We start from the raw sequence: 23,085 nt of genomic DNA, 5'->3' as shown, positions 1-23,085 counted from the left end.
CTTCTATTAGATTAATCTACATGTCTATTCTATGCCAGTTCCACACTGTCTTGATTACTGTAGTTTTGTAGTAAGTTTTGAAAATGAGAAATGTGAGTCTCCAACTTTGTTCTTTTTCAAGATTGTTTTGGCTATTCTGAGTATCTTGCATTTTCATATGAATGCTATGTAGGTTTTTGAAAAGTAGTTTTATATTTAAGTTTTTCTTCATCTAGAATTTATTTTAGTTACTGGCTTGAGGTAGGTATCTAACTATAATTTTCTCCAAGTAATGAACCACTGTTCTCACATAGTTTATTAAGTAATATATGCTTTCCTCACTGATTTCTAAAAAAAAAATCCTTATCAAGTACTTAAGTGTTTAAATAGGAATTTTTAACAAATTAAGAGGGCAGTCTTACTTCATAAAACAGTTTAATTTCACCCTATTGCACTGATTAACGAACTCTTGCTGATACCAATACCTTGGAAATTAAAAAAGATTATGTGTGTTTTGAAATGGCTTAATCATAAGAAAGATTTACTTTCTCTCTCTTTTTCCCCCCCTTCTTCCAGGACTGAAGTTGATGTATGTGCATGATGACTCAGAGAGCCTTGGTGATGACTTTACAGTCCAGTTGTCAGATGGGAAACATAAGATATTAAGAACAATTTCAGTGGAGATCACCCCGGTTAATGATGAGAAACCAATGCTGAGCAAGTAAGCTCCCTGGAAAGATTCCCTTTCAGATGTTCTAGAAAATTCTGAGATCTGGAAGACTAGGTACAAATGTCATGTCTGTCTTCCAGGGAGAAACAAGTCTCTGACAGCTCCTGTCTATCACAACTTGTCCCACCTACTCAGACACCTAGAACTTCTATTGCAAATGTTAGATAATGTAACATCTCCCTAACAGTTCTTAAATTCACCCTTTAATTTTTTGATTTTCCTCTAAAAGTTCTAGTTAGTTGTAAATAATTAAGAAAGACTGAACCTACTGTATGGAATGAACAGTGTACTGGGTATTTAAATACCTGTGTACACACCCACCAAAGAGCAGTAGATGTATAGACTTAACTAAAGTGTGATAATATTAACAGCAGACAGTCCTCCCTGTGGGTTTGACCAAACTTTTAACCAAGAGTGGCTGAGGGAAATGTACAAATTCCATTGCTTTCATCGTCTGGTTATTTCATGATCCACCAGTCCTCTATGTTCCATTGGGATCAATACTCCCTTGCCACCTGATATCAAAATGATCACTTAAATGATCATTTAAAAATTCTGAGGTAATTAATTGCAGACCATCTTGGTATCTCCCTCTGTAGTTGATCAGTTCGATCATAGGGTACAGAGTCTTTATCAGTCACATTTCTGTAGCTCCAGCCATTGCTCGTATTACTGACCACCATACACAACTGTATAAGGGTAAAGCTTGAGGAGGCCCAGCTGTCTGGTGCTGGGCACAGAGAAGTGTCTATTTCTTCTGATGATGGTTTTTTGGAAGGTTGCATCTCAGACATCAGTTCCACTAAAAGTCTGCAGCCAAACTTTCTGTTTTCTATGATCTCGCTGGACTGTTGGACTGGGATGACCTTGATTTATAAAAATGAAAATAGGAAGGGTATTGTGGCATTATGAAACCTCTTTCTGATGACCTCACTGTATCTAAGAGGAAGGGAGGTGCAGACGGGTGTTATATTAAGTGCTTACTCTGTGACAGACGCTGTATTGGCTCTTCTAACAGACATTTCTTTAAATCCTCACCACAATTATGGGAAGTAGGTATTATTATCCTTGCTGAGAAAACTGAGACCGGACAGGTCAAATAATGGGGCACGCACTCAACACTGACTTCCTGTTCTGTGCTGCGTTCTTGCTATTAAACTGGCTGGCATAGTTTCATCGGCAGAATCACCGAATCTCCTTCAGCTCTACTTCCAAATCCCTCCTCTTTCTTTCTTTTCTTTTTTCCCCCTCTCTCCTGTGGAGCGGAAGTTGTATTCCCTCTTCTTTCACTTTCACGTGTGTCCTCTCGCTTCCTCCCAGGATGTGCTCCATGACTTTCTTCTCTTGCATCTCCAGCGTCTCCCTTCTTATTCCTTCTGCTAACAAGACACAGGGATATAATTAGTGGTGAAGAGAGCCGATTCTGGAGCCAGATTGCCTTGGTTCAGCCACTAACCAGTTGTGTGGCCTCGAACATGTCACTTCACCTCTTTGTCAACCTCTTTGTAAGTGGGGATAGTAACAGTATCCTCTTCATAGGGTGGTTGCAAAGATTAAATGAATTAAAATACATAAAAGTGCTTGAAAGACTGGCTAGTACACAGGAAGTGCTCCTAAGTGCTAGTTATTATCATTATTAGCAGCTATTCTCACCCTAAAGCCACAAAGATGACCCAGTTCCTCATTTATTTCAGTGCCAAACTATTTGAGGAATAGCTTGCTCTTTGTCCATTTCTGCCCAACCTCCCCCTCTTTATTAAAGCTGCTCCCTTAAAATTTACCCTTGGCCTTCCTACTGAATTGAACGGCTCGTCTGTCCTTGCTGGACCTTGTTAGAGCCTTTGACTCCATTTCTTTGCTACTCCTTTTAGATGCTGTAGTAGATGCTTTTGGGTCTCTGGGTCGTGCTCCCTCAGTCCCCCCCGTGACTATAGTTGCTGTTGTCCTGGAACACACCAGGCTCACTGTCAGGGTCACATTACCAGTGCCTCGATGCATCGCTGAACTTGTCCTGTGCCTCAGGGCTTTCTGTGAAGCTCATTTGGCCCGAGTGCAGACACAGCAGAAAACACTCTGACGGTAGCTCTCAACCTATAGGAGCTAGTGCATAAATAAATGTCCCACACTCCCATCCTTCAGAAACACAATTAAAAAAAATATTTTATTTTATTTATTTAATTTATTTGAGAGAGAGCGTGAGCATGGGCAGAGAGGAGAGGGAGAAGCAGGCTCCATCCCAGGACCCCGGGATCATGACCTGAGCTAAAGGCAGACACTTAACTGACTGAGCCACCTAGGTGCCCCAGAAGCACAATTTGAAGCATATTCTATATGATTCTTCAAAGGATTCTCAGCGGCACTGAGCCCCATAGTCGTAAAAACACCTTTTGTTGCCTTATTCCTCCTTCCCTGTCTTGCTCCTCACTTCTCTCTCTTGCTTCCTGGGATCACTTCGCAAATAAAGGACCTGCACCACAGTCCATGTCCCATGGTCCCTTTCAGGGTAACTCAGACTATGACATACTTTCTTCTCCTTTGGCCCCTCTCATATCTAAATCTGACACTTTTCTTCCTACCAAACTCCTTATCTTCTTCATTACAGTGGCCTCCTTCCTGTTTTGATTAATCTGTTTCTATTAATGGCCCCATTCATCTCCAGAATCAACCAGTCAACTGCTTCGTTGGCCTTCTAGAGTAATGGGGTTCATATTCTCTAGGAAAGAGGTGGGCAAAAATCACCTCCTCCCGCCAGGGAAGATGTCAGTCCTGCAGAGGCAAGAAAGTCACCAAGTAAAAGAGGTTAGAACTGAGGTGTCTGGGCTTTCGCTTGTCAGCAGGAATGTGGAAAGCTATTGGAATGCCAGTTGATGCTACTGAAATGTCCTTTATCTGTATCCTGAGGAAACTTCACCAGTTTTCATCAGAAACCAAACTGTCAAGTTGGACAGCATTTGGCCATGTGTGGTAACCAAAACCGAAAGCTAGAAACAGAGGTGGAAAGAAATCCCTTCCTCACTTTGGTGAGACAAGGGAAAATGGCTATATTGGCTGGGAGAGGAATAGCACGAGAGGGGACTTGCAAAGCCACAATAGCAATATTTATGGTAGAAGCAGCAGTTGCTCATCCCAGCCCCATCTTCAGGATGCCAGGGGCTAACCTGGCAGCTGTAGTATTTGGAAAAGATCGGTCGCTGTGAAGAGAACACTCACTACCTGGAACGTTACCAGGGAAAGGGAGGGTAATGTAGAGGGCCATGGATTGCCTAAGTATCACCAAACTCATAATGGTGCTTCATAAAGGCTACCAGAACCCCGGTGGCTAAGCCATTTAATCTTTAAGTAAGTTTTTATCTGTAAAATTTGAATGATAATATCTTGCTTACTTATGTCACGGATCTGTTGTTGTAGCCAGTGAAATATTGGAAATAAAATCATTCTGTTAAATAAATTACAACATAAAATGGTGTAGTTCAATGCACAGAAACAATCAGAAGTACTTAGTTACTTCACACCACATTCATTGTTGCTGACTGATTGTCTTTTAGGACTTTCATGTGTAAAGTGAAATGAGAGCCTGTCTCACGAGTCTGACTCTGCATTTGCAGTACTTTGCATAGGGAATAGCATTTCCTAATTGTTGAAGATTGGGAAATGTAATGGTCATTGTGAATGACCCCTGCGAAAGCAATGCCTTCTATTTTCCTATCAACTTAGACATCTCCCTTTTTACAGGAAGGCTGAAATAACAGTGAAAATGGGTGAAACTCGTATTATTTCTAGTGCCATTCTTTCAGCCATAGATGAAGACTCACCCAGGGAGAGGATTTACTATTTGTTTGAAAGGCTTCCCCAAAATGGGCAGCTTCAACTCAAGGTTAGTGGCCTTTTTACTTTTATTTTTCAAAACTAATGTAGCAGGTATAAATTTTCTTAGTACGCAGATTTCTATAACTGGATTTATTCTCCAATAGCCACATATTGCCCAGAGGTAGAAAATTTAATTTTCTTAGTTTGGGGTGAACTCACACCATGCTAAATTTTCTTACTCAACTCAGGGTAAATTCAATCAGTATTAAGATTCTTCATTGTTCCCTCTTCCCCGGAATCGAACCTAAATTTCTGGAGAGGGGGTAATGGGGGTAAAGCAAGTTGTCTAATTGCTGATGAGAACCAGGCATCCTTTGAGATATCTTAATTCCCCACAGATTTAAAAAAATTTTCAAATAGACTCTGTAGAGCACTTGTTGTGGATATTAACAACCTGATTCTAAAGTTTGTAAGGAGAGGCAAAAGGCACAAAATAGTGAACAAAAAGGAGAATAGAGTTAAAGGAACAGGACTGCCTGGCTTTAGGACTCACTATAAAGCTGCATTAATTCAGGTAGTGTGGTTCTGATGAAAGAACAGACGAATAGATCAATGGAATAGAATAGAGAGCCCGGAAGTAGACCCTCACAAAAATATAGTCAACAGATCTTTGGCAAAAATACAGTGGAGAAAAGACAGTCTTTTCACAAATGGTGCTCACCAATCTGATTCAGACTGTGTGGTTGATGCCCAAGGAGTAGCCCAACACACAGGACAGATCAGTCATTTGAAAAGGTCCCATGAGTAATCCATCAAAATGTTTGTTTGAATGATGGATGAAGGCTAGCAACAACCACCACCAACCATCCCCAATGTGATTATTTGACTGAATGCTTAACTTTTAATATAATGTCGACACAGTCCTAGAAGAGCAGCAAGGATTCATTCTGCGTGGAACAGCTTGATTATCTTAGATCGTAGGCACCATAGAGAATCAGAGTGAAGAGCAATCACTGATTTAAATTGAGGTACAGCTGTGTCCTTATTTCATTTCAAAGAGCAATGAAGCAGAAATGCAGTGAGAGCTCACACATTTGGGTAGCATGGGAAGCGAAGTATTTTGGGTATGTGAAAATCCAGATGGGTCCAGGTTCCCAGTATGGTACCACGTAGTTCTCTCCCAGCTCCCTTGGGCTTGGCTAAGCCTCTCCAAGACCAGAGACCAGGACTCTAGGACTCCTGGACTTTCTCAAGCGTTCTTATGTTCTTGTTGACCTTCCTTAGTTTGCCCCTCCTTGAATCTGACTCTTATTTTTTCCTCTTTGGGGGCTTGTAAATGATTTTGTCAAGTTGGCGCCGGTATTTGGGAGTGCAAATGGGGAATTGCATGGAGATGAGAGACAGGAAAAGCTATCTTCTTCTGTATTTACTTTTCAGGAAGATTGCAAAAGAAAAAAGTTAAATAGAATTGCAGGCTGTCCAGTTTAAAACCCAAAAGAGACTGTTTTAAAAATAAATCTGCAAATAGATCTTAGGATGGAAACACATAATGACCTTAAATATTACAACATAACTAACTTTTACCCAGTGAGCACTGGGGCAGAACATACCTCCGTACAAACATCAGATGAGCAGAAATATTAAAGAGGAGGAAACTTTATCAAATAGGACGTGAAGAGAAGTGGTAACACAATGAGGAGAGGGGAGGGCAAAGCCTTTTTGCCAGGAACTGGGAGTCTGTGGAATAATGTGTCAGAGGAAAGAAAAAAAAAAAACCAAAAAACAAACCAAGGATTTAAATTTCTATTTTAATGTGTCTTAAACCAGACAAGGAAAAGTACAAGATAATATTGTACAGTAAGTTTGTAAGATGACATTTTTCTTGAATTATGTCAAGTGACTTTCATGAGCTGTTCTTAGGAAAAGTTATGTATCTTCAGAGAATAACAAGAAAATGATTATAAATCAGATACAGATTTATTATGTTTCGAATACTCTCAGTTGTCAGTTCCCCCTATCATAAGAACCTCTTTTAATTGAGAATACCACAATTTCTGTGCTGAGTTCGGTACAGAATATATGCTTGACTGATGTTAGCTTGTTTTTAGAAGATTCTGATAAAAAATAAAATATGATATTTGCAGTTACATTTTTTGGCTGACTCAAGATATAAACAGAGGGAATGATTTGGGATCTTGATAATTTTCTTTAGGCTTCAGTAAAGGCTGCAAAATGTGCTGGGAGTAAATATATTCGTTCTGTTTGTTTTGTCTATTTCAGATAAGTCCAGTGATAAACCAGTTTTAAAAAATAAGTTTGATTAATTATATAATGATAGGAACTAAAAAAAAGGAACCCTCAAGTGAAACATTTAATTTTTAAAGAATCAATTTCAGGAGCTCGATTACCCACCTGCTCTCATTAATTGGAATATTTAATCAGCTATGATTGCTCATGATAAATTCCTTGGAAGTAGCAGCGCTGTTGAACTGCCACACGACTGTCAAAAATCTTTTGGTTGGAGGTAGTTTTTTCCCAAGGTCTTAATTTGTTTTAATGTATTTCTTTGAAAGGAAAAAAATAAGGTGAAATGGCAAAAAAAAATTGCATCTGGAGTTTCGCTGAAATATCATTTCTATTGGAGGCTTACAGGGGGTATGGAAAATGTCCACTAACATAGCTGGGAAAGAAAAAACACGGGCGGCTGACTAACTCTGGCACCTTTCAGATAGGGAGGAACTGGATCCCTCTCTACCCTGGCATGAAATGCACTCAGGAGGAAGTGGATCTGAACTTGCTCAGATACACACATACCGGGGCGATGGATTCCCAGGACCAAGACAGCTTCACCTTCTATCTCTGGGATGGTGACAACAGATCACCAGCATTTGACTGTCACATCACCATCAAGGATATGGGAAAAGGTAAAAGCATCTCTCTCAAGGTTTTTTGGGACCAAGTTTTATAACCAGAAGGGAGCTGATGTAAGCACTCAAAGGTTTTCAACTAAGTCCCTTCCTCCCTCCTTACCTCCCTCCCTCCCTCGCTCGCTTCCTTCCTCCCTTCCTCCCTTCTTCCCTTCCTCCCTTCCTTCCTTCCTTCCATCCATCCATCCATCCATCCATCCATCCATCCATCCTTTCTTCCCCCACTCTTGTTCTCCCTACCTCCCTCTCTTTTTGACTTTCTTTCTTCCATCCGTTGTATCTGAAATTCCATCATTTATGATTTGCTTCCCTGACTCCTCACCTGCTCTGCCAGGCAGTTATGAGATTCATGAGAGTAGCCCATCTATTTGTTGTTTTTAGAATTTCAGAAAGCCTATTGGAAATCCAGCCTTGCCCACAACATGGCAGCACAGGCTGCTTTAAGAGTCAGGGTTTTCTGCTATAAGTAACATTTTACCAAATCAATGTGATAACTCTAATTTTATTTTCAGGAAGAGAGTTGTTACTTGAAAATGAAGTTTCAGGGGCGCCTGGGTAGCTCAGTTGGTTAAGCGACTGCCTTCGGCTCAGGTCATGATCCTGGAGTCCCCGGATCGAGTCCCGCATCGGGCTCCCTGCTCGGCAGGGAGTCTGCTTCTCCCTCTGACCCTCCCGACCCTCCCCCCTCCCATGCTCTCTCTCTCTAAGTCTCTCTCTCTCAAATAAATAAATAAAATCTTTAAAAAAAAAAGAAAATGAAGTTTTAGAGGAAAAGCATTTCCAATATAATAATAAAAAGAAATATACATTTTAAAATTTAAAAATCACAAAAAGGAACTTTGTCACTGAAAAGGTTAGACTGTTGCTCTTTTCACTGTGAAAGTGCTAATACCAACTCTTCTGGGGACAAGGGAGAACACGATGAGATACAAAGCTGCTCTTGAATTAAGCAGACCCATTGGTATAATAGGACTCAGCAGCATATAAATGGTAGAAGGAGGGGGGTGAAAAAAAAATACTGGGAGGGAAGCTCAACAAGGCAAAGTGTAAGCCCTTGATACCCATCTGTCACTACCCCATAATGTTGCTTAGAGTTTATGTGAAGAAGGTACGTTCAGTTCTTGTTCATCTGTATCATCCCAGAATCTCTATATTCCTAGGACCAAGCATATTCTTGGATCTTCAGTGCATTCTTGATTGACAGAATGCTTCCTTTTTTGCCTTGCTGCCAGGAAGCTCGGAGGGCAGTACAAATCTTACATCACGTGTGTGATAGAATTACAATTATCCTGAATCTTTCTCTTTTTAGTTTCAGTCAGCTTGATCGATTTTCAGATGTTTATTTGGGGGTTCTAAAATAACGTATTTTATTTGCTTGTTTCCTGATTGTAAAATATGCTCCTTGAAGATGGCCAATAAGGGACCCTCAGAGAAGCTAGATATTATTGTACGCATTTCTTTCTTTCCACGAAAGGAAGGCTACTATGTTCATCATCAATACATGTCCAGGCAAAACGTAATGCAAAATGTAATGTAATGTATCGTGCAGACAGCTAATGTATTAGGACAGACTGCCCTTGGCTACTAAGCACGATGCATTCACTGGGGTGAAGGAGAGTTCTGTTCTGTGCAGCCATCTGGGGATTTTTTCCAACTAGAAGATCCTTCATCTCTGAAGGCCTTGGAGTCTCTCCGGAAATGAAAGTGAAACGTGGAGGAAAATGAGAGGATGCCTGGCCTGGGCTTGGAGGCCCCTGTCTTCTGCACCTTCCAGTGGCTGAATCATAGTCACATGCCCCATTAAGGGAGGCTGGGTAGTGGAAAGTCTAGTGGTGTGCCCAGGAAGAAAGCAAAACGAGGCTGGCGAGTGCCTGGCCAGTCTCTGCCACAAGTGACGTGGGATTCTCTTCTGAAAGGATTTGTGAATGCTTACATCAAACAGATTTATTAACCTCCTAGTATTTTCAGAAGTTCCAAATTCCTTCCCTTTGCTTCTTTTTACATCGTGGTGTGTTTTATATCTATACGGTGTTGTATTTTTTAAAAACTTAGTGTGAATTTTCTCAGGTCATAGCATAACTTGATGACTGTCATTGTTCATCTCTGAATAAAACTACCCTGAATACTTAGACTAAGCCATAACCCTAATATTGAGCATTTGGGTTATCTCCATTTGAGAGCGATTATAAATAACATCTGGCCTTCCAATTGTTCCGTGTCTTGTGATGTGCACACTGGCAAAAATAATGTGGAGATCTTTGAGAGCAGCTTAAAGGGACATCATCTGCGGTTGACCTTGAACCATACTCTGCTGTCCCCGTGCTGAAAAACTGCATTGAGGGAAAGCCCAGATGCTCTTCCTCCTCTCAGATCCATCTTCTGCTCCTGGTGAAACGTTCTGTGGGTGATTTTTGTGTCCCCAGCTTTGTTCATTCTTCTTACTCCCTTGATGTATTCATCTGGACTCCCAGGAGACAAGCCCCATCTGGGGCCCAGGTTTTGATTTAAAGTTAGGATGCTCTTTGATTCTCCATTGCACCTAGGTTGGATAGCATTTTGAGTTAAAAGCACCAATAATCTACCAAAAAGACCAATTTAATCATCTGAAACAGTTTCTCAGTCTTAGCACTATTGACATTTGGGGATAGATAATTCTTTGTTGTAGTGGACTTTCTTACACATTATTGGATGTTTAGAAGCATCTCTGGCCTCTACTGATTAGAAGACTATAGGACCCCCCAGCTATGACCACCGAAAATGTCTACAGACATTGCCAAATGTCCCCTGGGGGCCAGAGTTGCCACTCATTGAGAACCACTGGCCTAGTTATACCTCCTTGATATTTTATTTTTTTGTTTCCTCACGGGACTGAATGTCTTTTCAAATTTTATTGCCAATTTGTATTTTTAAATTTAGGAATGGCTTGGCATTTACTTCACACATATCTCCTCTTGGATATTCATTCTTTTAGTATTGATATTTAAGAGCTCTGATACATTACAGAGAAGCAACAAAATAATCTAGTGTTCAAATTTGTGCTCTTGAGTCAGATGGCTAGAATACAAATTCTAGCTCCATCTTCTATTATTTTTCTAAGATTATTTATTTATTTATTTATTTGACAGAGAGAGAGGGAGGGAGAGAGGGCGAGCACAAGTAGGGGAAGGGGCAGAGGGAGAGGGAGAAGCAAGCGCCCCTCTGAGCAGGGAGCCTGTTGCAGGGCTCGACCCCGGGACTCCAGGATCATGACCTGAGCCAAAGGCAGATGCTTAACTGACTGAGCCCCCCAGGCACCCCTAGCTCCACCTTTTATTAATTGTATCATGATGAACAAGTTAGCATTTTTCTGTATCTTAGTTTCCGCATTTATAACCTGGGAAATATTATAATACCCTACCTCACAGTTGGTGTGAAATGAAACAGCCTTACCCCTGTGTCTGGCACAAAGTAGCAGCTCAATATTAGAGTTATGATCATTTTTTTAAGTGAATGAGGTAAACAAAATTGGATTATCATCCTTAGTTTGTAAAACTGCACCATTCGTCCACATGTGACCCACATCTCCTACATCTCCTTCACTCATTTATACATTTCATACACTCATTCATTTGTTCTCTTTTAAATACATAATACACACCTGCATAACCACCGTACAATTCAAGGACTGGAATATTGACAGTAATAAACATCCACCCATGGGCTTCTCCCATCCTTCAGAGAGAACCATCATCCTGAATTCTGTGTTCACATTCTTACTTTTGTTTATGGTTTTCTAGGACTTGCTCATGCAAGGAACAAATGGTAACAAGCTACCTCTGTGTTGTCCCATGTGGCTCTAGTTCATTCATATCGCTACCGTATGCAATTCAGTTGTACGATTAGACCACAGTTTGCTTATGTATTTACCTTTTGAAAAGGCATTTGGGTTGTCTCCAGCATTTTCGATGAAGACAGGGCTGCAGTGGCCATTCTGGTACCCATCTCCTGGGGGCCGGTGTACGCTTCTCTCCACCACACAGCTGGAGTGGAATCTCTGGGTCACGACGTATGTGAATATTCTACTCTTTACAGCATAATGCCAAATTGTGTACCCCTTTACGTTCCTACCAGAATTGTACACGAGCTTCTACATCCTCTTCAGCACTTGATGTCATCAGAATTTTAAATTTTTGCAAATCAAAGAGTTACAACATGGCCATAACCTCTTGTGATCTTGATTTGTGTTTCCACGGTGATTGATGAGATTTGAACCTCTTTTTGTATCTTTGTTGGCCGTGTGTATTTCCCCTGCTGTGTCATATCTGCTCCAGCCTTTTGCCTTATTCTTTTATTAACCATAACTATATCAACCTTTCTATACCATATTAATTTTGATTTCTGCCGTTTGGCCTTTGCTTTTTACATTTACCTTTGGACTTTTTTTTTTTTTTTAAATTTGGATCTTGACTGCAAGCTTTTCTGCTGTGCAGGTGATACTGTCATCCTCGTGAAACCGCTGGTGGTGTCTAAAGGTGACCGAGGTTTCTTGACGACCAGCACTCTCCTTGCTGTGGATGGAACAGACAAACCCGAGGAACTACTCTATGTCATCACCTCCCCTCCGCGCTATGGCCAGGTTGAGTATGTCCGCTATCCTGGAGTCCCCATTACAAGCTTCAGCCAAATGGACATAGCAGGACACACAGTCTGCTATGTACATAAGAGCAAGGCAGCTGTCTCCCGTGACACCTTCAGGTGAGCCCCAAAGAAACTTTTCAGAACCCCTTCTCCGAATGAATGCTTAGATAGACCAAAGGTGACAGAAAATGAGTTCTTTTCCAACTCTGATACAGCAGTGGTCTTCTACTGCCTCGATGTACGAAAGGTGGAGGTGTACAATGAATTGAACAACAGCAAAGCCAGAAAGTGTTTAAATAAAAACAGTTGTTATATATTGTTGTTTAAAAATAAAGCACATCTTAAATCTCAGCTGTTCTAAGGGGAGGGATGTAAAGAGCTGAGAGTCCCAGCTAAAGAGAGACATAGAAAACTAATTTCCTGCTTTTTGGGGGTATCTTTTTCTATCTGAAGAAAGGTATTTAGTAGTAAACATTTGGCACAAGCAGACATTGCCTTTTGTCAGGATATGTTCCAGGAACTATATCATAAAGCATGTTGTCATAAGGTGGATCATGTTTCCCCCTGGAAACAATGTTATAATTGGGGGCTGTGTACCTGTTTAAGAATTCTGTATCAAATAAATCATTGGGATGAATAAAAACCCAGTGAAAAGACAAAGATACAACATCAGTGAAAGTCCACATTCATTTAAGATATTGAAGTCTATTTCCAGTCACATAAAGCAAGACAAACTCTAGAGGAGCTGTTATTTAGCAGTTCTCAAAGCTGGTTGATCTCAGGTCCTTGATAGAAATCCATATCCCCAGGGCTGCGATGAGAATCTAGAAATCTTGGAGTGAGCATCCAGCTCTTATTTCAGCTCGGGTCATGATCTTAGGTTCCCGAGATCCAGCCTCTCATTGGGCTCCACACTGGGCGTGGAGCCTGCTTAAGATTCTCTCTCTGCCTCTCCCTCTGCCCCTCCCCATAACCGCCCCCCCCCCCCCCCCCCCCCACTCTCTCTCTCTGTCAACAAATAAAAAATAAAAAGAATCTAGAAATCTTGGCTGGACTAGCCTTTGGGGGAATCATTGTACATATGCAGTCCTGAGTTTTACCACTTAACATGGAGGCCCTGAGACCATTGGTTCATTTGCCATACTTGAAGAACTTCTGAACCCCAATACAGTTTTCACTGTGTCAGAATACAACTTCCAATGGGGCGCCTGGCTGGCTCAGCCAGAAGAACATGCCACTCTTGATCTCGGGGTCGTGAGTTTGAGCCCACGTTGGGTGTAGAGATTACTTAAAAATAAAATCTTAAAAAAAAAAGAATACAATCTTCAAAAGAGCACTATAAACTAATGTAAATGTAGCATTTATCATAATCATACATTTTCTCTCTCTAAATTCAATATATTTGCTATGATAAACATCATTTTAATGTCAGGAAAGATGATTTTGCTTGCCTTTTTGGAATTACGATTTGGAAAGATGATTGGGACAATTGACTGTTAAAAAATTTGGGGAAGTTTGAACTAATATTTTCTTTTTTTTTTTTTTTCTCTTGACAAAATGTCCTTAACAAGTAGATAATCATTTGGTTGCTCAATATCTAAATAACAATTCAATGTTTGAGTGTTGCTGGGCATTAACTAAAATGTCAGATGTGGGGATTCCTTTTCATGCTGGTTCTTCTGCTCCAGAAGTGGTAGAGTGGAGCTGTTAAGACCCAGGCTTTGGGGTCAGTTACCACCTCCATTACTTACTGCTCTGTGGTCAAATCACACCTCCTCCTGTGCTCTTGTGTCCTCTTTGTGAAAAGAAATGATGCTCATACTACTTGTTTCACAGGGGTGGTGGGAGGTGTAAATGAGTTTATGCATGTAAAGTACTTTTAAAAATATGTGGCACATAGGAAGAATGAAATAAGTATTAGCTGCTCTTATTACTACTATTATTATTGATATTATTGTTCTTATTTATTATATTCTTTCCTTGGCCCCCTTTTTCTGCCAATGTTTACAATACTAAGATTAATCTTGAAGGAGGAAAGAAATTGTACAAAGAAGAGCGACGATTGTTCTTTTTTCCCCTGGTTACTTAAGGAGGTTGGGTGCTCCTTGGCTTAATAAGTGTATATCAGATTCAGGACTTTTAACTTTACACCCATTTCTGGAACTGCTTATCCCTGTCCATTCCCACTTTCCCCAGTCAGTGCCCATGGGAGAGTCTGCGGAAGACATTAATGACTGTTTGGAGAAACCAGTGAGCCTGCTGGAGAAGCCAATCAGTGAATGCATATAGATGTCCAGAAATCAAGCTTAGATATTAATGAGATGGTGGTGAGGAGCAGAGAATGAAATACAAAATTTCTGTATGTGAGGATTGATGATACTCTAAAAATTTCCTAATCCACATCCATAGAAAGTTATACGAGATAACATTTTAGAAATTATTTATCCTAGGAACTTTTAATTTTTATTTATTATTTTTTTTTTAGAGGGGAGAGGGAGAGAGAGAATCTTAAGCAGGCTTCATGCCCAGGGCGGAGCCTGACGTGGGGCTTGACCCCACAACCCTGAGATCCTGACGTGAGCCGAAACCAAGAGTCGGATGCTTAACTGACCAAGCCACCCAGGCGCCCCAAGAATTTTTTAAATATTTAGATCTTCAAGAGGATTACTGGGAAGATTGATAAAAATACATTCTTGACTCTCACTCCAGGGAGGTGACTTTGCTAAGTCCAGTCTTGGGCCAGAAATCTGTATTTTTCAAAGCTCTCCAGAGGATTCTGATGTAGTCAGGACTAGCAATCACTGGTCTGGTCCAGTCCATTGTTCCAAGTACATTCTATGGAGCTTTGAGGATTTACAGAAGCCCTCTTGGGGCCTCCCAGAGACAGAACATGAAGGAGTTGAATTGGTGAGGCTCTGGGACCCTCACCCTAGTTTATTGATAGAGCTTTGTTTTGGTTCTTTTATTATTTTTTAGTTTGTTTTCCACACTGGGCTCCTGGGCAGGATTTTCTTTTAGCAAAAAGGCTCTGGCTCTATTTCCCAATGTGAGTAATTTGCACCACTGATGATACAAAGATGCAAAATGATGTGGGTTGATACAGGGAGAAAGCAATAAATGACAGGGAATCCAGGGTGAGAAACTAGTCCCTGGTAGTTCTGACAGTCCTCCTAATTGTTTCAAGAAAGAAGTCTCAGGCTGGGGCTCTTATGGTTTTAACAGCTCTTCAGTATTAACTGCTTTCCTTTTTAGCAGACAGTACTGGCCTTGGGTTCCAAGCCATTGGGCCACAATACCTAGCTAGAATTAAAAACACTGTTTTCTTGCATTTATTTTTGCAGTATTTATGGTGATTAGGTTTTTAGTAGTAAACATTTTCAGCTTTTCTAGTTAAAAGATTGCCTCTTAAATACATTTATTTAAGTACAAGAGTGAGGTGACCTAAAGCAAAATAGTAATAAGAATACAGGTCGTACAAGAAGATGGCAAAAATTATGAAGGTGTTTGAAGGACTCAAGACTAGGAAACAAGGGTCGAAAAACATTGATTTAGTCCCATCCCTTCATTTACACACAGGAAACGTAGTATTGCTTGAGGGGCGCCTGGGTGGCTCAGTCGGTTAAGCGACTGCCTTCGGCTCAGGTCATGATCCTGGAGTCCCGGGATCGAGTCCCGCATCGGGCTCCCTGCTCGGCAGGGAGTCTGCTTCTCCCTCTGACCCTCCTCCCTCTCATGTTCTCTCTCTCTCTCTCAATAAATAAATAAAAATCTTAAAAAAAAAAGGAAACCTAGTATTGCTTGAATACCTGCAATGCCTCAGGCAGTGTACTAGACTCCTTTTTGTCTATCATTTCCCTTAAGCCTTACGCCACTACCTTGAGAGAGATGATATGTTCCCACTTTATGCACGAGAAAACCAAGGTTCCAAGAGGCATTGAAAGTCATCTACATTGACGTAACTGAGTATCAGCTGCACTGGGGAGAAGATCTCATTTTTAAGAGATTTTTCCATTGTAGCAAAAATTCATGGAGAAAATGCACCTGTGTGAAGAAACCCTCTCAGTGGGTCATTCTAATGTTTGGTGGGCAGTTTTACATGTTTATAATGGAAGAGCCTAACATCTGCCCAAGACCCTTGTTTTAATCTTGTCATTTCACTCCCCCAGTCATGGGCTGCTGTGTTGTTTGTCGAGCGGAGCTAAACCAAAGCTGAAAGTCGGTCTTAATGAATTAAGTGTGTGATCGTGGTGCTTTTTAAAAATTAAATATATGCGACCAATCTAATCACCCAAATTTATGTTGCTTGCTGTTAAATCTGGCAAGGAATTTGGCTGGGTAGAGGAGATAAATTCTGCGGCAGAGGATTTTTGCCCCCTTCTCTTTTTTAATGTAAGATATGGCAGCATTAATTAAACGGGGGAGTTTAATGGTCAGATTTTACCTTCTGCAAAAATATTTTGTGAATCCTAAATTTCCCCTGCATTGTTTGGTGCTGCTGGCCTGGAAGAAAGATTTGGCAGCACATTCGAGGACAGATGACACCAAGTGATTAGCAAGCTGACTTCAGCTGCTGCCAGCCGGGGACTAAAAGAACATGCTAATGTCCTCCATTTTGACATGCTGGCTGGACTTTGTTTTTTTTTTTTTTTTCCTGAGGAACTGGCTCTATTTATGATTCCATTTTTATCTTTTAAATGCCATGACAGATGGCAGATTCTTCAGCCAACTCTATTGCCAGAAAATGCAGAAAGCCTGAAAGCACCATGGTAATGGTGAAATGAGACCAGGCAGGCACCCTAGACAAATCTGAGAGTCATTCCCCAAATTTCATGAGGACAGTGGTCAATCCTGGCTGTATCTCTTTTCAGGGGGGGGGCTTAATGAGGGAAATTAAACAAAAATGGATCCCCAGAAGAAGCTGCTACCTTGATACCACCAGCTTCTTAACCTTGGAATGGCACTGTTGTTTTAACACTTGAAAATAGATCTGGAAGGTTTCTTTGGGGGCAGCAGGGGAAAGCATTTGGAAGATCATCTGGTCAACCTTGGCAGACGCGAACAGCACTGACCTTGGTGCCCTTGTTCTGCTAGGCTTATTTTGACCGGGAAGCCAACCATGACCATTCACCCTGTCTCCCTCTGATAATGTTTCTCTGCCTGTGACTGGTTTGCATTGTTATTTGTGAAAGTGGAATGAGGTGTTTGATCCAGTCATGTTTAGAAATTTCATCCTTTTTACCACTGGCTTATTAGCTTTCGGTCAGCACAGGCAGCTGCCTCGGTGTCCCAGCTGGGAACACTGGCCTCAGTAAACATATTTCTTACTCTTATATGGTCCCTGGCTTCCCTTGCCCTCAGTCCCATCTGTCTGATGGCAGGCTGCCGATTTCCGACGTGGTCAGATCCCATCATCAGGCAGGGAGGAGTCTGAGACGGACAGCCTGAATCGTAAGATAATTTGAGTGTCCTCACGCAGGTCATGCATTGGTAGATAATTATGGCTGCCCTGAGACTGAGCTTCGAGGCGTTTTCAGAATCCAGTCTCCATAGGGGAAAGTCGGAATGCCCCCCCCGTAACTCACTCAAGCACCCCTGAAGCTCCTTACTCCCGATCCCCATCTCTCTCCTCCTTTCCCCTTTCTTTTCCACCCATATTTGACATGCTTTTAATGGGGCACAAATTCTTTAATTTCCGTGAATCATACTAATACTAGAAATGCATTTCTTTTCACTTAAATTTGTGCTACTCTATAATAACAGCTGATTTAAAACTTTCCACAAGAGCACATTGTGAGATAGGGACCTGATAGAGAGTAGAGAGCCAATTTATTTGAAATGGGAGGCGTGGAACATGTTTCTGGAGGGGTGAAGTGGAGAAAAGAGAAATTGGAGACACCAAGGGAATGCCTAGTCTCCTTTTCTTTTACTTCGGGTTAGATGATAGGCTCCAGGGAAGGAGACCTGAAAAAGGAACAGGAAAACAACGGCATAAAAGCATAATTCCATGAAAAGCTCTCACTGAGAAATAGATCATGATTTTCATCTTAAAAATGCATATCACTTGACATTTGAAACTGCCAAAGTGACTAATAAGTACAAAGATGACGAACACACAGATACTTTTCTGAGTGCGTTTCTTCTTGCTTTTTCAAAAATAACTAATTTTGTAAACACTCATGATCCAGCAATGAAATTCTCCTATTTGCTTCAAACATACTTAGTAAACGTTTAGCTTTACAAAAGAAAAACATTGTTCTGTTTTAAGGAAACTATGTGATTTCACTCAGTGTACAATTTTAAAGTTAGTATCTTTGTTCAGATTGTAAAAATAATGCTGTGGAGAAAAAAAACCTAGGTTATATTCTTTAGAAGTCAAGGTGTGTGAAATGTCAAAAATTTGCTTTATTTGAAATTTTCCACTTACTGAGTTCACTTAGCAAAAAGGAATAGATTCGTTTTTCCGTGCATCACATCGTATTTTTCCTTGTAGGCAGTCTTATCCACTAGATAATTAGAAAGCTCAAAAATTTTAGCTTAGCCTTCAAAGTGAAATCTTTGCTCAGCCAAACTCCTGTTCCTTTCCTTTCTGTTCAGCTGCTCCTTTCTCTGAGCCCTCTTCCTCAGGCGGGCTGGTCGACTGTTTGTGCTCATACAACCTGGTTTCAAGCAAAGCATCAACCAACCCTTAAACCCTAAGGACAAGACACATTTTTCAAAGAGTAAAGAACTTGTTAGTCAAATTTGTCAGATTAGTAAAATAAATATAAACCTCGTATCTTCTCTAGTTAAAAAGAAAAAAAAATCCAAAGAAAATTCTTTTATAATTTCAGGTTATATTCTACGAAAACATTTTTTTAGAGATTTTTTTTTTTTACATCTGTGGAATATAAGAGTATCTCCTCCATGAATATTTCTAGCAACCACAGTACATGGAGAAAAACTAACAGATACAACTCCATGATTATTTCAAAGTACACCTCTTTGGTCTACAGTGAATTTGTCGACTCCACTTGGGAGTAGTGGTTTGCTAACTTTTTGGAGTTTCAGTAGTGCCTTTGGTTTGCTTAATTTCACGATACTCTCAATTGCCTTTCAAATCAAACTTACACATGGACATGTTCTAAAGATCATTTCGATTGGTTTTTGTGTTGACATTGGCAGTGGTGAGTGGGCTGGATTTAGTGATCAATAAAATCAAAAGCACATTATGGAATCACAAATCCAAGGGTGTGTGAGAGATTTTGTGGACCTTGAGTTGGTATCATTTGAGCTTTCTCTTTATCATTCTGCAGTGGTTCTCAGGTACCACAAGTCTGTCTTTGTGGTTTGTTAAACTGGCCTGTATTAAAAACTCTGTAAGGGCAGGAGGTATGGGGTCCAGAAACCTGGTTCTAATCCCAGCTCTGTCTCCTACCTGCCTTATGATCTCCCACTACGTTGTGTACCTTTCTGCCGTAATTTTTTTTTCTTTAAATTAGGTAAGTAATCCTTGTCTAGCCTAACTCCCATATATATTGTAAGGGGCAAATGTAGAAGCACAGGAAAAATATGAGATTAGAGCATCACATGATATTTTAAAGTTAGATGGTCCTTAGCAATCGTCTGGTCCAATCTTTTACTTTCCAGAAGGGTGAAAATGAGGCCTGGGGAGGGGAGATGAGTTAGGCATGATTACGTGGCTGAGTAAAGTGATTTGCTGTTAAGAAATTTACCACGAAGGGACGCCTGGGTGGCTCAGTCAGTTAAGCGTCTGCCTTCGGTTCAGGTCATGATCCCAGGGTCCTGGGATCGAGTTCTGCACTGGGCTCCCTGCTCAGCGGGGAGTCTGATTCTCCCTCTCCTGCTCCCCCTGCTTGTGCTCTCTCTCTCTCTCTCTCTCAAATAAATAAATAGATAAATAAAATCTTTTTTAAAAGAAGGAATTTACCACAAAAATACATGAATAAAATGAAATAGCCAAAATCAGTCATTGGATTGGCCCCCAATTACCAGTCTTAAAAGCTTACCTTATTAAATGCCTACAAAGAAAATACAGTTGCAAAATTATAAGCATATAAAATGAATGTACTCTTCAAACTCATGCAAGGGGTCTACTTGTATGTGAAATTCCTATTTGGGGCAAGGGATTCTAAATGCTGACGAGCCTGAGAAATCCCACTGGCAGAATTAGGCTGCTCCATCACATGAGTCTGCCGCCAGTGTTGAGAAAATACTTTTGGGCATAGAATGTTGTAGGTAATTGGTGTGCTACCTAGTGACTGGTTTAACAGATAGACCAGTGTCCTTCTGAAGGATCTGCCCTTGGGTTTTCATTTGAGTCCCAGCACGACATGCCCTTAAGTAAAAGGTGTGTATTGTTATCATTTCATTCCAGTAGATGGTGACACAAGATTACATGCTGAAGGCTGCCCTTGCCTCTCTTTGCCAGATTCCTCGTCAGCAATGGCCTGCAGACCAAACACGGGCTGTTTGAGATCACACTGGAGACTGTGGACAGAGCCTTACCTGTGGTGACCAGGAACAGGGGGCTGAGACTGGCCGAAGGCGCCACAGGCCTGCTTTCCCCTGACCTCCTCCAGCTGACCGACCCTGACACCCCAGCGGAGAAGCTCACCTTTGTGTTGGCCCAGCTCCCACAGCACGGCCATCTTTACCTGCGGGGGACAGAGCTGCTTCAACACAACTTCACTCAGCGGGATGTGGACAGCAGGGATGTGGCCTACAGGCACCTGGGAGGGGACTCCCGGGTTGACTGCTTTACCTTTGTGGCCACAGATGGGACAAACCAAGGCTTTGTTGTGGCTGGGAGAGTGGGCCAAGAGCCTGTGTCGTTCACCATCCAGGCAAGTAGGACAAACTCACGGGTCATTGGCACAGATGTAGAGAAAACAACTTTTCTCTATTCCTTCCTTCTTCCTTTTTTTTTTTTTTTAAAGATTTTCTTTATTTATTTGTCGGAGAGAGAGTACAAGCAGGAGGAGTGACAGGCAGAGGGAGAAGCAGGCTCCCCACTGAGCAGGAAGCCCGATGCGGGACTCGATCCCAGGACCCTGGGATCATGACCTGAGCCGGCGGCAGACACTTAACCCACTGAGCCACCCAGGCGTCCCGACCTTCCTTCTTTCATTAAAATATGTGCTGTGCGGTGGGTCTACAGCATGCCAGGCATATTAATATGGACAAAATAATGCAAGGCATCAGACATATTCATATGGACAAGACAGATGCGGTGCCTGCATGCAGGCTATGAGCAAGAGTCCGTGGTAAGACAGAAAGAAGCAGAAAACATGGGCTTTGGAGTCAGACTTGACTAGGTTGGAATTTATTGACTAGGTTTGCCATTTATTAGCTGTATGACCTTAAGAGAGTCCTTTAACTCTTCTAATTCGACCTTTCCTCCTTTGAAAACCAGGCCTTATAGCATTGTGGTGAGAATAAAATCAAATTAGATATGGTGGGCACTAGTATATGGCCTGAAATATATTAGATATTCGATATCTTGTCCCTACTGTTGTAATATCTAAGTGTACTATTATGACGCTGCCTGTTGGTTCGCATCATCTACCGGCATTTTAACGGTTTTCCATTGAACACATGAAAACGTACAAGGCAGCATCAATATTACACGTGACATGATGGGAAAACAACTGTAGCAGCTACGAGTGTTGGAGCGTTAGCTGTGGGTCAGACCCACTTCATGTAAAGCTCATTTCTTTCTCAGGAAGTTTTATTATCCACATTTAATAGGTGTTCAGGAGTTCACAAGGTCAATAATGTGATGAAAACCATATAAAGACCCCCAGTCTTTCTGATCCACAGTTCTGTGCCCTTCCTCTGGCACCGCTCTGCCACAGTTGTGCTGACTAGTAGGATGATTTGGGGAGGGCATAATGTGTTCTTTTTTTAGTCAAAACACATCAAGCATGCTCTGTTTCTTACACCCTTGAATCCACTCTCCTTCGATGTAGTTTATCCTGTTCTACCCACTTCTACCAACTGTAGAAGAGATAAATCTGCGGGTCACTCCAGGATACCTTCTGATTGTGTAAAATAATCATAATTTTCCCTTTCTCTTTAGTCTCTGTATTGGTCAGCGTTTTCCAGGGGAACAGCACAAATGGGATGTATATAGAAAAAGGAAAGGAAAAAGAGATTTATTTTCAGGAATTGGCTCACCATTGTAGGGTCTAACATGTCCAAAATCTGCAAGGCAGGCCAGCAGGATGGAAATCCCAGCAGGAATTGATGTTGCAAGTCTCAGTCCCAAAGGCAGTCTGGAGGCAGAATTGCTTCCTATCTAAGGGACCTCAGTCTTTGCTCTTAAGGTCTTCAACTGATTGGACAAGGCCCACCCACATTATGGCGGGTAATCTGCATTACTCAAAGCCAACCGACTGAAATGCTAATCACAACTAAAAAATACCTCACAGCGACATCCAGCCTGCTGTTTGACCAAACAAGAAGCATCATAGCCAGCAAAGTTGATGCATAAAATGAACAATCACAGTCTCTATCTAAGGTGGGATCTGAGTAGAAAGGTGGGGAGTCATGGTAACATAGAGTGGATGCTGGATGAGTCTTTGGCTCTAGGAAGGCCCAGAAAAATGTCATAAAATTATGATGCACTGGGAGAAGAGAGAAGGTACTGATATCATTGACACAGTATTAAAGAAGTACTTTGTATGTTGTAAAATTATTTTTAATTATATGTTTTAATTGTTATTTGTCTCATCTCACTCTTCAATCTATTAATATATTTTTTCCTGACTCCTCACTGCTCTCACTAGGTAGAGAAATGTCACTGTACTGTCCAACCAGTAATACTTTTCTCAGTCTATTTGGCTGCAAATTTATAGGAGTTATACATTCTAGTACGGGCGTAAGAGTTCCTTCCTACCCTGTAGAGTAGAGAAGGAAAAGAGAGTAGAATTTAGAAGTAGTATCAGCCTGGGTGAGCCTGGGTGGCTCAGTCGTTAAGCGTCTGCCTTCGGCTCAGGTCATGGTCCCAGGGTCCTGGGATCGAGC

At 41.3% G+C, this 23,085-nt stretch overlaps 1 protein-coding gene across 1 annotated transcript in view; it reads left to right on the top strand.

Annotated features, from left to right (window-relative positions):
* The window catches only part of FREM1 (FRAS1 related extracellular matrix 1), a 145,954-nt gene that overhangs the window by 82,274 nt on the left and 40,595 nt on the right, over positions 1–23,085 (top strand). The window contains exons 20-24 of the mRNA XM_021682416.2: positions 556–700; positions 4,442–4,583; positions 7,245–7,440; positions 11,913–12,177; positions 20,489–20,903. Of these exons, the coding sequence (XP_021538091.1) occupies positions 556–700; positions 4,442–4,583; positions 7,245–7,440; positions 11,913–12,177; positions 20,489–20,903 (1,163 nt within the window). The remainder of the gene's footprint in view (positions 1–555; positions 701–4,441; positions 4,584–7,244; positions 7,441–11,912; positions 12,178–20,488; positions 20,904–23,085) is intronic.

Source organism: Neomonachus schauinslandi, chromosome 13 (genome assembly GCF_002201575.2).
Source record: "Neomonachus schauinslandi chromosome 13, ASM220157v2, whole genome shotgun sequence".
In the NCBI taxonomy this organism is placed as follows: Eukaryota; Metazoa; Chordata; class Mammalia; order Carnivora; family Phocidae; genus Neomonachus; species Neomonachus schauinslandi.
Note: the sequence above shows the minus strand (reverse complement) of the source record. Positions and strands in the feature narration are given on the sequence as shown.